The sequence below is a fragment of the Notothenia rossii genome (genome assembly GCF_949606895.1).
Source record: "Notothenia rossii genome assembly, chromosome: 6".
In the NCBI taxonomy this organism is placed as follows: Eukaryota; Metazoa; Chordata; class Actinopteri; order Perciformes; family Nototheniidae; genus Notothenia; species Notothenia rossii.
Window position 1 is genome coordinate 29914422 of NC_136909.1, and position 14318 is coordinate 29928739.

Sequence of the window (14318 nt, forward strand, 5' to 3'; positions counted from 1 at the left end):
GTAAACATTATGAGTTATTCTATATGACATAATGTTCATTATGTTCCCATTTAGAGTCAAATAAGCAATGAAGCAAAGTATAGTTAAGGGCTACCTTGGGATTGACAGGTCTCTACCATGGCTTTGTCTGGTTCGGTTGTTGTCCGTGTTATCATTTCATGAAAGTTTTGTTTTTGACTTTTTTTCGGCAACAATGAATCAAAATGCCAGAGGATTTAAAACCTTAGTGCTCAAACCGATTGGATCGTAAATTGACCATATCTACTTCTTATATACAGTACAGACCATGTTTGCAACAGTCTATATAATCACATAGTATTCACTTCCATGTGAATTTTATTAATACAATTTACTATTAAAGCTATGTTTTAACCCAGGAATCAGCCGGTCTGGGTTTTACTGACTAAAGGATCCTGATGGATGCTGATCTCTCAAAATACTTTTACCATCCCATTCATTTACCAGCCGTCTGAACTGATGCAATGAAAGGATGACAGATTTTCTGACAGCACTCGTGCTCTGTGGTCGATCCACTGCAGTGGATGGATAGTTTGCCAGCTTGTGTTGAAAGCCCAGGCACAAGCTGGGTGTCTGCCTGGGAGCCACCGCTCCACTGGCAGGAAGGTTGTGAGCAGTAATGAGGACCTGGAGACTGGCTCCAACCAGACACACACACAGCCAAACCCACTACACCAATAAAGATGGTGAAGGCTCGGAGACAAAGCCAAAAACATGCCAAAGTATAATGAAGAATCTTTTATATCGACAGAGAGATAAGATGTCAGATTTTGAAACAAGACTTCAACAAATTCACCACTGATGCTCAAAGAAGTTAACAAAAATATGGCAATGAAGTTGAGTTCATCAGAATATTGTAAATTAAAACATATCAGTCTTTTGAGAGACAGGAAAAAGTGCGAGATGACTTTCTTGGCTTCCATTTTGGTAGATTTTAATTAAGCATATTGACAGTTTTAATGAAGCATATGTTTTCAAAAGCAGCTTCAGAAAGGTCTGGGATCACTAACGGTTGTTGCCAATTCATGCTTTCTCTCCTTCACAGTATGAATTTGCAGTTACAAGCGTTACGATAGTGACAGACAGATTCATTAAATTTGTGAAATATTTTAATTAGCAAGAGAGTTATGCTAATCGTGTGAGAGGAGTTTGGGCTAAGATCACTATAGAAACAGAAAAGGGTTGTGTTTCTGGGCGTAAAATGAATTCAAACCTAAAATGCTTAGTATGCTAGGAAAGACAAATAAATGCTGTAGATAAAAATAATGACTTAATTTAGTAGAAAATCTGAGATTAGCTGCTTTTATAAACTCAGGTCGAATCAAATTACTTTTGCAAAAACAGACAACTACTATGGGATTATACTTCCATACTTGGGATCAAATTGTAGTTAGTGAGCAAACTAATGAATGTTTTCATCAGATTATTTTCCACATAATTGGCAAAAAAAATATTATTCTGTAGAAAAATAATAAAAAATGTTCCAAGGTGACGTCTCCAAAATGTCTTGTTGTGTCCAACCAAAACCTAAAAATATACTGTTTAAAAAACTATAAAACTGAGGAATGCAGTTAATTTACATATATATGTATATGCATATGATATATACTCATATAACATTAAATTAAATTAATCAATGATCAAAAATAGTTGCCAATTTTTTGTTTTTATCAGGTTATCAATTACATTGTCCCTTGTTAGACACTTTAATCCAAGGCGACTTACATACTCAATACTGTGCAGCAATCCCCACAGGAGTACTTTGGGGTGAAGTGTCTTGCCCAGGGACACAACGTCATGCTGACTGCAGTGGGGTTTGAACCTGTGACCCCCTGATCCGAACACCAACGCACAACCCACTGCACCACACGCCTCCCGGATCAATGAATCCACTCATCATTTCAGCTCTCAATTAAATAAAGCAAACCACTATGTAACTGAAGCTCAAACACATCATGTCTACTAGTTTCTACCTAGTAACATAATAGAGGATAAAATATCATTCATATATTCATCCCCTGAAAGATGGTAGCCTGTACATCACCCAATGTGTCTTTGTTTGTGTCATGATGAGGTGAGGCTGTTGTTTCCCCTCACTGCTACTCTCTCTTGGTCCACTGTGTGGTGCTTTAGAGCTGTCACTGAATCCAAGTATGGCTGTGCCTTTTCTAACAGGGGATGATGTCAGTGGTGAAGCTGTGCCAGAAACCATAACAAACAGATTGCTGCACACACACAGCGTGCTCGGGTGCTACTGGCGGTTTTAAAGCATCCACTCTGCAGGTCCTTACTGCAGCTAACATCTGCTTTTTAAATGAGAAACTCCTTTATTTATTCTTTGTTCCATCCATTAACATTGACAGAAAATTATCTTGATGAAGTAAGCTTTGTAAAGCATAATGACTGCTGCATAGCTGCCTCCTGATCCCAAAAGAACGGTCTGTCTCATGGCTCTTTGTGCTCCCTAAGTAAAGGCTCAAGAGTCAATTAGGTGCACAGGGTCCTTAGTAACCTCATATTTTTAGAAGCAAACATATGCAGCTTAGGGAACCAAAGTTTATCAAAGTGCCCTTGAAGGCTATAGTAATTAGGAGGCAGAGCCCAATGAGAGCATGTCGCTATTTAGGATTGCGAAACAAATCCCCTGCAGGTACGCGGCTTTCATTTCTGAGGGGAGCCAATGGGTCTGAGGGGACAAGGTGTAATAGTGATCACACTTTCAAGAGATTCTACTGAGATCGACACAAGAAGTGTTTGTTAAGCAATGCAACTACAATGTTAAATCAGATAAAGGTGTGGACCTGACTACAAATATTTAGTTATTAGCCAAAGGTTGAACCAATTGTTCCCGGTTGCCAAAACCCTCACAAAAGTCCTCACTGCTCTCCTCTCCATGAATTGTATTCCTGAAAGAAAAGAGGCATCATTCCATTTGAGCACACTTCATTGTTTGCCTTGGCAAATGTTCCAGGTTTTTTATCATGCAACTGTTAGAAGCACCTTGGTAAATGCTTTTGGAAACCTTTCATCTCAATTAGTAAGGACTGGGACATTTTTTAATACTATTTTTTACAATGCATCTAAAATCTAGCTGCAGAGTTTTGAGGTGTTGCCATCTCCTCCGTCAACATTCCCTCCTTTGTTTGTCTTTGTTTGTTAGAAGAGGCCTTGATACAGCTCCATCTATTCCATTAACAAACACTAGAACATGTCATAAACAAATTGCTGATACAATGGACTACTTCAGCTGTTCTATGGAGCTTAATCTGGGCCAAAGGTTTGATCATTCAAAAAAATAGAATGTATTTGAAAGTTCAAGTTTTGACCCTGAACTTTGAAAAAGTACAGTGATGTATTCAAACTAAAATATGAATTTAAAACGTTTTTTCAGGTTGAATATAATTTTTGATTCAGAGAATTGAATCGGTTTCAAATCACTTGTTCTAGTTCAGATCGTTTTCAATTTCAAATCTTATTTTATCGTTTTTCAGACTTTTGGGCCTGGTGTTGCACGGGGGGCAGGCCTTACCTGAGTGGGGCTTGGAATCATGAGTGACAGGCCTTACGTGGTCATGTTGCCTTCAGGTATCCCGATAAATATTGCTAAACACTTTTTATACACAATACTCTCGTATTGGAAGTTAATCCAAACTAACGCAAGTGAAAAGGTGATATTTAGCGAGCAGCTTTTGATCGTAATGAGCAACAATCACGGTATAAGAACAATAAACTTTGCGTGGTGGTTGCAGTTCAGCAACCACACATCTTGACTTAAGACATTTTACACATTTTTCAGTATGATAAGTGTCCTTGGGTTTAAAGGTTTAAAATCAAATGTACTCTAGGTAGTTGTTCATTAGAATCCAGTTAAAAGTTGTTTCACTATCTATTCAAGTCATTGTAATTGGTTTACTCTGATTGGGGTCAATGATGTACTACCTTCACCAATACTAGTGCTTAGATTTAATAAAAGCTGTGACACTGAACCCACCTTATTTCCTCCGTCGTGCATGGCCCAGCCAGTGCGTTTCACTCCCAGTGCAACCTGGGAGTCGGAGGCATCGAGGCAGGTAACAGGGTGACCGTAGACTGAGTGGAGGGACCGCGGCTCCTCCTCCCGAGGGTCCAACAGGTACACAGCGTCTCCTGCTGAGAGAGCAGCCAGCGGGCCCTGCTGCCCCCGGCCCGGCACCAGGACCAGGCTCTCTACCTGCAGTACAGACAAGACTTGTGTACTCAGAGCAGAAAGAAGAACTGATTCACTCCCCAACTTAAGCTTTTGTGCAGTAGCATGAATTTAATTATTATATTATTACGGTACCTCGTTTTTTTCTCTAACAATTTATACAAATCAAAAAAGTGTTCTCATAGAGCTTTACATTGTACATTTAACAAAACAATCTGCAACTAAAGCATGATTTAAAAAGACAGGATTTGTTTAAAAGGAGAGATGAAGATACGCATAAAGGAAAGCCTATCAAGATGTTCCACATGTCGAGGTGACATTTTCTTGTTTTGTGAGAACATCAGTCTAAAACCCAACAATAGTCCATTAACAACCATATCCTAGAAAAGAATACATTCTGCATTTTTGCTTGATTAACTTATTAAACTAATGAAACCTGATCAATAAGATGATCAATCGACATTGATTCATTGCAGCACTACTAGAGCCAGAAACTGAGATGCTACAAAATGTGGAACAAGACGAGGGTGTTAAATGCTCCCATCAGTACTTTTTATTTATTTATTTAAAAATGGAGGAAAATGTGTGAGCCACAGCCATTTAATGAACACAACAACACATCAGTACGCAGCATTTCACACATTTGAGGAATGAAACTGGCTTACAGTCTTTGGGAGCTGCGCCCTGCAGAGCATCCTCCAGTAGCCGCGGTCGTCGGCGCTGTCCAGCCGGACGTGAGGCCCGGCAGCCGAGCCCAGGCTGGGGCTGTCGGGGCCCAGGGCCAGGGCCTGGGGCCTCTCCGGGCTCTGGTAGTGGAGGAGGGGCTCTCCACCTGTCTCTGTGCTCCACAGGTCCACACAGCCTACACCCAACATAGGGAGACACAACCCCTTACTATGTTAATAACTGCAGCGAGTTACCCTCACATAGAGAATGAAGAGTAATGCTAGCCAATGGGACAAAGTGATGAGTGTAATACAGCAGTGATTTCCAAGGTGAGCATCCTCTTAACTTTGCCCTAACTTATTAAAGAAAAGATGATGGAAAATGCAACAAAAAAAGAAATAATACAACATGTAATTGGATTATTTATAATAACATCTATTCTGTACATATTATTTGCCATGCCCCTCTTTATAATTTCCGGCTGCCAGTCAAAACATAATTCATCAAGTAATAAGCTGTAAGTGTGGCCGGTAAAATTAAGATTTTCAATACAAATGTAATTCTTATTGCGCTAAAATAAGTAAAAAAAATATTCAGAAGATTAATTTCTTTGTTTTACTTTTTTAATGTTTTAGTTTTTTAATTGATCTTGCAAACATTGTGCAAAGGCTTTAAGATATATAATGTTATTTGGGGACCCTTGGGATGGACACATTTTGGAACCTGTGTGTTACACCATAAGGCAAACATTTAAAAAACGAATAATAAAATAATTATTTGGGGAAATGCTAAATATATTTCTGTAGCTGATGTCTTACCATGCCCAGGATGTGCTAACGGAGTACCCCAGCATTAACACTCACCATCTTCATACGCAGCAGCAGCCACCGAGCTGTTGACCTGGACGTGGCTGACCTGAGGTCTGGGGACAGAGTTGGCTGACAGGCTGTTGATCTTCAGAAAGGAGGCGGTGGAGTCCCAGTGCAGCGTGTCCCACAGCCTCACATCCCCAGATGTGTAGCTGAGGTGCAAACAAACACATCAAGTCACACTAACATATTTCATTTAGCTTCGTACAAAAAGGCAGATGGATTTTAAAGCAGAATTGTCGCCCATTGTTCCCTCACACGCTGAAAAGTTTGTCTTCTCAAGAATACCTGACGTCACCCTCTCAACACTGAATTATTCCCCCTCTCACACCTTCCTCCTTTACTCACTCCAACTTGTTGTTGTTTTGTTTTTTTTGTAAATCTTTGTTACATGATCTTCCCAGTATTACAAGGGTGTTGTTTGGGCGAAACAATGCTGAATGTGGTGATGATAAGCAGGAAGTGAAGGTTATCTTAGCATAGTTCACTGTAAATCAACATTTTATATATGTTTACAAGTATGTAGTTTTTGGAAATATCTTAAATTAAGATATCAAATTAATTCTGATATCTTGGCACTACTTATGTTAACAGATAAGACCAGAGTTGAGAATTGTCAAAATGTTCCTTATTGATTTACCCTTCCTGCCTTAATTGTTTAATTGCGCAATAACTACATCTTTTTTAATCTGCACAGTTCTCCAATTTGAATAAAGTATTTATCAAATGTTATTATTTATTTTATTATTATATTAGTTATTACTTTTTGGATATTTGTACAAATATGGTCTTTATTTTAAACGTGTTACAATAGTCTTTAAAATGCAAATTCCTTGTATGTGTACACCTACTTGTTAATAGACCTGATTTGTTTGGTGTTGAAATGTTATAAAACAGTATAAAAAGACCATCAAACATTTTCTATACTAAAACATTTCATCTGGGAAGTTTCAAAAAGCAAATGACTGCTTTTTTGCATGATAAATACCATAAGAAACTGATAGATTTCTAAAATGCTCACAGGTAACGTGCAGTTCGCAGTGTAGAGTTCAATAGAAGATGCCAAACTATTCAGGGATATTTATTATTATAATATTATGAGACCTCTTTGTCGCTGTCTCTTTGTCCCCAAATACTTAAGTTCATAAATCGATTAACATGACTGTACGTATCTTTTTATTTGTTTTTCTTTGCATAAATGAAGATACTTCCAGCATAAAATTAAAGATATCCTGTTTCCCACTATGTTAAACAGAAGCTCTGCCCTAGACCTTATGCTCCCCTCATCAAGAAAAAACAAGCCCGCTCCCTCACACTCAATAAGCTTCTCGTCTTTCACTTTATTTCTCTTGGCCCAAGTCAATGAGTTCTCACTGCAGGAGACGACAAACTGCCAGCGTTCCCACCTCCACAGATACCATCATGTCTGAGCAAGAATCCGCCTCGCAGCCAGAGTGTGTGACACAGTGACAGCTAGAGTGGCATAGATGTGTGTGTGTGTGTGTGTGTGTGTGTGTGTGTGTGTGTGTGTGTGTGTGTGTGTGTGTGTGTGTGTGTGTGTGTGTGTGTGTGTGACTCATCACAGGGTTTGGCAGGAAATAAACAAGGGGATTACACTTGTTCAATTAATTGGTGCATCGCATCGACGCCGACTATCAACAGGATGATGAATCTCTCAAGTAATTTGTCAGAACTTTTGTTTGTTGAGGAAACTTTGTGCACATATAACAGCAACGTGCAGAACCTCAGCAGATTTGGCCTTTGTGTCCGTGAATGACTCAGAGTTGCTGGGTTAACGAGGCAGTCTCTCCTGTTGCCTTTTAATTGTCAAATCTCGTTCCACCGCTATTACAAATGGATGCTGTAGCTGCAATTGAATCGTTCTTGATTTATCTTAACTGCTGTTGATGTGTATAAACAAAGTGAAGTTCTTTCATTCAGATAAATCCCCCTTTGGGTACAGATAATGGGAAAATGTTGTAGATTTGTTAATAGCAAAGGTAAAAAAGGACAGATTTATGAGTAGGTTCAAGTGCTTTAATTCGTGTCAAGAATGTTTTGGTACACAGTGAGCTAAAGTTGTGAAACCACTGTGTACTCTGATGAGACACAGCAGGACCGAGGGGAATCTAATCACATGACTCCATGGAGACCCGGCACAGCCCCTCTGGGCAGACCCTCATGCTCTTGGGGGCAGGCCATCATGCTCCTGGGGGCCCTCACAATCTATCACTCTCTCAGACCAAGAGTTTGTACACTCTTACTTAACAAACTACTGCTATTGGAATGATCATAAACAATACAGAAATGTACGAAATGAGCCTTAAAATTAATCATAAATTGAACTAGAAAATGCATTTCCTCCAGAAAATGCGTGTGAATGCTGTAAACTGTGTACATTTGTTGCTGAATTTAGCTGAAAATGCAGAAAAAGCTGAATATGTTATTAGCTGAATGGTAGCTGCTTTTAGCTACAAAAACCAAGTAAGTGTGTTGCTGAACTTAGCGGAGAAAAGCAGAAAAGTGAAATGATTTGAATCAAAACTTGAAAGTGAAATGTTAAACTAAAAGAGTAGGAAAAATAGTGAAGAAGCTTAATATTTAAAAGAAAAGGTTTTAAAAAAGGTATAAACAACAAAATGTATAGCCTCAATGTCCTGAAATAGCTGAATAATGCAATATTGAATGGTTTCTGTAGCTGAAAGTAGGCTGAAGGAGTTAGATATGAAATGTAAGTAGTAGTGAATGAATGTTTCAAAGATCAAAGGTTACCACGGAGAAGACGTTATCAAAACACCTGTTTACGTGAGCCCAGAGATCAAAGGTTTCCATGGAGATGTGCTGTGAAAGGAGAGCCTTTCCATTTGATCTGAAGGAGAAATAAACCTCGAAACTATAGTTTAAAAACGGTATTTAAAAAAATGGGCGAATTTCAAGCTGTCCTCCACTCTGTTTTGAGATCAAAGCACTCAAGACTTAACAAGCTGCGCAATACACACTCATGTTAAAATCTGAAGAAAACCTCTTTACCAAGCTCCAAACTAAGTTAAATTTCTAAAAAGTGTAAAAGATATCAACAATTTGAATAATAATTGAATAGCTGAAGGTCTTATGATCATTTTAAAGTTGGAATGAAGTCTCTAGCTGAAAGTATGTGGAAGGAGAAGCATTTGGCGTAAGGTCTAGGTAAAAGAGGATTTGAAGGTTCCTCCCATTGAGCTACATGTTAAAAAAAGAGTTTAAAAAGCTGAATATTTCAAAAAGTATGAAATATTTTGAAAAAGTTGAAAGTTTCCCATCGACTCATGAAAAGGCTGAATAGTTTGATATTTGAATGGTTTCTGTAGCTGAACGTATACTGAAGTTATTGAGAGCCAAAGTATTGGTTGATTCGAAGATTCGAAGAACTATAGTGGAATGCTGTAAACATTATTCGCACTAACTAAATATGATCAATAATGACTTCCATCAGGAATTTATTTTTGCCGAGGGTGAAGGGGACAACTTTAAGTTAATAACACTTGGAATCATCACATAAAGTTTATAAATCCTTCTCCTATATAATTTGATATTTGTTAATGTGAAGATGTTAAAATGCTGCTCTTTCCTTACTTGTCATTCTTTATTTTACGTTATGACAAGGAAGATTTGATGGTAAAAACATGGACTATCTTTTTCATTTAAGATTATAATACTTAAAATAACCTATTATTTGTACTATATTTACTGAAGCTTTTCTCCAAAGCAACTTACAATGAGTGCTTCCAAATGTCTAAAAATAAATGTTTACAGCATTATTTAAACCCAGAGAAATATTTGATTCCAATTTCCAATCAATGTAAAGGTCCATTTAATGTAGTCTTCTGTAGGCGACCAATCTCCTTTTTGTGTCAGTCTTGTGTTTGTGTGTTTTTTCTTTTACAGAGGAGACCTCTAAGGATAAGGAGGGCTTCTGGAAAAAAATCTCCTGAATATAGAACAATGAAGTTATCCCAACCCTTTGTTAAAGTTTGGGTTGAGAGACCCTTTATGACAGACATATTGTTATGCTCAAGAGACTATTATAGATTTGTTTACCTCAGAAAGAATACATGCATGCAGAATAGTGCAAAGTCTGTTTCTGGTAAATGGACTGTACTTATATAGCGCTTTATCAAGTCTTTACGACCCCTCAAAGAGCTTTATATACTACATGTCATCATTCACCCTTTCACACCTCATTCATACAGAGCAGTGTCACTTGCTCTAGAAAGCTCACACACACACACTCACACACCGTTGGCCTTCGGAAGTAACTCAGGGTTAAGTATCTTGCCCAAGGATACATTGACATGTTGACTGCACGGACTGGGATCGAACCAACAACCTACTGGTTGAAAAACCGTACTCCCTCGCAGCCACAGTCGCCCTATACGTGTACAATGCATTAGGGCATTGTGAGTGTTTCCAACAATAAAAGTTGTTATGCATCATAGCAATCCATGATCTCACTGTGCCATTACAACCCGAGCCAAATTGGAAGATTGGTTAAAATTGTGTCTTGAAAAATGACTTTAAATGTTTCTGTAAATAAACCAAGGCAATCAAACATCCTGTGTACCTGTTATCTGACAGCTTTTAAACAAAAACAATTAATCTAATGCAAAGGTTTGGTTGTCAGTCACCATTGCATCAGTCAGCGAGACTTAAATATTCAAGAGTCAAGGCTTTTATTGTCATTGGTACATAGCTACAGTGTAGATATGTCAATGAAAATCTTAGGTCAAAGGCTCCTCCAACGGTGCAACATAATACTATACTAAAGTATTATGTTGAAGTGTGACATATTTTCAATCAAACCTCTACTCATAAACCTGTAGATTTATACAGGCATTTATGTGACAGAGAAATCGGAGGATGAATTCAAGGTGAGAGCAGTTAATGTTTATGCACATCAGATTACAGAATCATGCTTAACTCCATGAATCTCACCCAGCCAAGACGAAGGAGTCACAGGAGCTGACGTCACACAGCACCTTGCCCAGCTCGAATTGCAGCTGGCTGATGGAGCCCACTCGATTCTAGAGAGTAAAGAGAACCAGGTTGAAAACACTGTTGCAATTGTAGTGCCAATAATTAATTGCAAGCAAATACCCTTATTGCATTTCTAACAAAGCTATAGAGAAACATTCAAAATGGAATTATTTGTCCTTCCAATTTAAAATCAGAATAGAACATTCCCGTCACTGCCATTATGTTAAAAAACACTTTATATTCTGTTGAATATACTCCGCACTTGGATTAGGACTAATGTTTTCTTTGTACTGTTTCTGTTCTGATTTGATGTAAAGTGTCTTTGAGCATTAGGAAAAATGCCATATAAAAATCCCATGTATTATTATTATTATTATTATTATTATTATACAGTTGCAAGAAAAAGTATTTGAACCCTTTGGAACTACCTGCATTTCTGCATAAATTGTTCATAAAATGTGTTCTGATCTTCATCTAAGTCACAACAATAGACAAACACAGTCTGCTTAAGCTAAAACCACACAAACAATTATATGTTTTTATGTTTTTATTGAACACACCATGTAAAAATTCACAGTGCAGGGTGGAAAAAGTATGTGAACCCTTGGATTTAATAACTGGTTGACCCTCCTTTGGCAGCAATAACCTCAACCAAACGTTTCCTATAGTTGCATATCAGACCTGCACAACGGTCAGGAGGAATTTTGGACCATTCCTCTTTACAAAACTGTTTCAGTTCAGCAATAATCTTGGGATGTCTGGTGTGAATCGCTCTCTTGAGGTCATGCCACAGCATCTCAATTGGGTTGAGTTCAGGACTCTGACTGGGCCACTCAAGAAGGCCTATTTTCTTCTGTTGAAGCCATTCTGTTGTTGATTTACTTCTGTGCTTTGGGTCGTTGTCCTGTTGCATCAGCCATCTTCTGTTGAGCTTCAATTGGTGGACAGATGGCCTTAAGTTCTCCAGCAAAATGTCTTGATAAACTTGAGATTTCATTTTTCCGTCGATGATGGCAATCTGTCCAGGCCCTGAGGCAGCAAAGCAGCCCCAAACCATGATGCTCCCTCCACCATACTTCACAGTTGGGATGAGGTTTTGATGTTGGTGTGCTGTGCCCTTTTTTTCTCCACACATAGCGTTGTGTGTTCCTTCCAAACAACTCAACTTTGGTTTCATCTGTCCACAGAATATTTTGCCAGTCGTGCTGTGGAACATCCAGGTGCTCTTTTGCAAACTTCAAACGTGCAGCAATGTTTTTTCTGGACAGCAGTGGCTTCCTCCATTTTATGACCAACTTATGCAGAAATCCAGGTAATTCCAAAGGGTTCACATACTTTTTCTTGCAACTGTATATTAAAGTGCATGACATGCAAGTTCCTGATTTAGACTCTGACCCTAGGACCTTTTGTGGTATGTCATAACCCTCTGTCTTCATGTTTCCTGTCTGCCTCTGTGCGGTCCAAAAAGGGCCCAAAAAGTATGAAATATTTAAACTACTTTTATTTACCTTTACATACCAATATGTATTTTATTTTTACATAAATGATATAAATGTTTTCTACTGGTGATGTTCATTAAATTGTGCCCTTATTTCCCCAGACAAACTCTAGTGCCAGTGTTGAGTTTGTGTGATTCTGATTGGCTGCAGCAGAGCAGCTCAAGCCCACCTTCCAGTTGGAGCGCACGGTCTTGGCCGAGTTCCTGCAGTCCCGCAGCGTGCTCTTCCAGCAGGGGGAGTCAGACACGCTGGCCTCCTGATGATAGCCCTCCCCTCTGCACATCTTGAACCACAGAACGCCGTCCTCTGCAAGGACTCTCCATGCCCTGCTCACCTAGGAGGAGATGGGACAGTGTAACCATGGTGAATGAGTCAGAATATATTACCAGCATGCGTCATTTAATTGATTTGTGCTTAACAAGCTCGGTGGACTGCCAAGTTGGCTCTGTGCACCATGACGTGCTGTACAACACAACATGTCATTTATTCATCTTGTCACATTAACAGCGCATAAGGTAAAAATGCTGCAATTCTGCATGTTGGCAGAAGTGAAAGTTAAAGGTTCCCTAATACATTATTTTTCATCAAGATATTTTATAGGCCTCAGATATATACAAAACATGTCTCTGGTATTGTTGGAGTAGAACTTATCTTACCTGCGTTTGTTTGTGTGTGTGTGTGTGTGTGTGTGTGTGTGTGTGTGTGTGTGTGTGTGTGTGTGTGTGTGTGTGTGTGTGTGTGTGTGTGTGTGTGTGTGTGTGTGTGTGTGTGTGTGTGTGTGTGTGTGTGTGTGTGTGTGTGTGTGTGTGAGGTTGAACGAAGTGAAGGCCACTTTTAGGTTAAGGTTAATTATTATTCACATTGCCTGAAGCTAATGAGATGCGAGGTTACAACTGGGAAAGAGACCAGTGGTAAAACTCCCCTCACTTGATAGTGAACTTTGGTGATGGTCAAGAAGCGGTCAATGTGACGGAACGCCTCCAGGGCACGGTTGCGGAAGTGTAAATAAATGCAAACGTCTGCTGAAAAAGTTGCAGACAAAGAAACTGGGAGATGGTTTATCATCTTTCACCAAGGTCAACCAATAAGGAACAAGAAGGTTTAGCTATAAAATACTAAAACGATGTTTGGTTAGCCAGTATGATCCCGGGGTCTGCTCGAACTAAAAGTTCTATTGCATCGAACTTTGTCTGCCTCCAGCCACTTCTTTTGAACCTGTTAGAATGTGATGGTATAGTGTTGAGGAGTTCCGGATCTTCAACTGGCCCAGACCGAGATTTCCTCCAACATTTATTTGCGAGCCCAGCCAGGAGAGTGATGGGTCTCTGAACAGATCCTGAAGCCTGGACGGAACTACTGAAACTCAGGGCAAAGGTGGCCATCTAACAAGGGTAAGCAGGACTTTTTTCTAAGACTCTGCAGATACTTGTTGTTTCTGAGTGCAGTATGTGTCCGCCCAGGCTAAGGTAATATCAGAGTTGCTCCACTCTAAATAACCTAGTTCTTTGAAATGTAAGCATAAAGAAAATACAATTAATAATAGGAAATAATACTGTAACCAATTTGAGAACAAATTTAAATGAGACAGGTTCATTACATTTATACTACAACAGTATTTTGTGTCAAACACTTCAAGCAGATTACAAGTGCTGTTTCTGTGTATGCAGCTTGAAATGCTAATGAGCTGCTGCTGGCCATGCCACTCCGAGAGAAATGTGGTTAAAAAAACATAAATGTTCCTCTAGGAGGAGATTCAGGTTATAAGGTGGGCGGGTGCTACATTTCGTTGGATATTGGCAAACATCACAAAGTGGCCAAAATCTTATCAGCTCATTTTCAGACAGGACAAAAAGAGAGAGAATCTTTAATCCTGAAACTTTCAGGGGACACATATTTATGGGAAACACAAGTTACCAGAGGGACTCAAAAATAAGAAATACTAAAATGTTTGCCCCTCTTAAAGCCATTGTGGTGTGTCTTAAAAAAAAGAAACTGCTACCATCCCAGCTTGTTATCCTTAGCTAAATCACACTAAACAATACCTTCATCCAATCAAGACTGACACTC

The 14318-nt window shown here is 39.0% G+C and overlaps 1 protein-coding gene across 1 annotated transcript in view; it reads right to left on the reverse strand.

Annotated features, from left to right (window-relative positions):
* Window positions 1-14318, reverse strand: part of fbxw8 (F-box and WD repeat domain containing 8) — a 29651-nt gene that overhangs the window by 14159 nt on the left and 1174 nt on the right. The window contains exons 3-7 of the mRNA XM_079686813.1: window positions 12421-12585; window positions 10711-10799; window positions 5734-5891; window positions 4870-5066; window positions 4010-4228 (exon numbers count right to left, since the gene is read on the reverse strand). Coding sequence (XP_079542939.1) covers window positions 4010-4228; window positions 4870-5066; window positions 5734-5891; window positions 10711-10799; window positions 12421-12585 — 828 coding nt within the window. The remainder of the gene's footprint in view (window positions 1-4009; window positions 4229-4869; window positions 5067-5733; window positions 5892-10710; window positions 10800-12420; window positions 12586-14318) is intronic.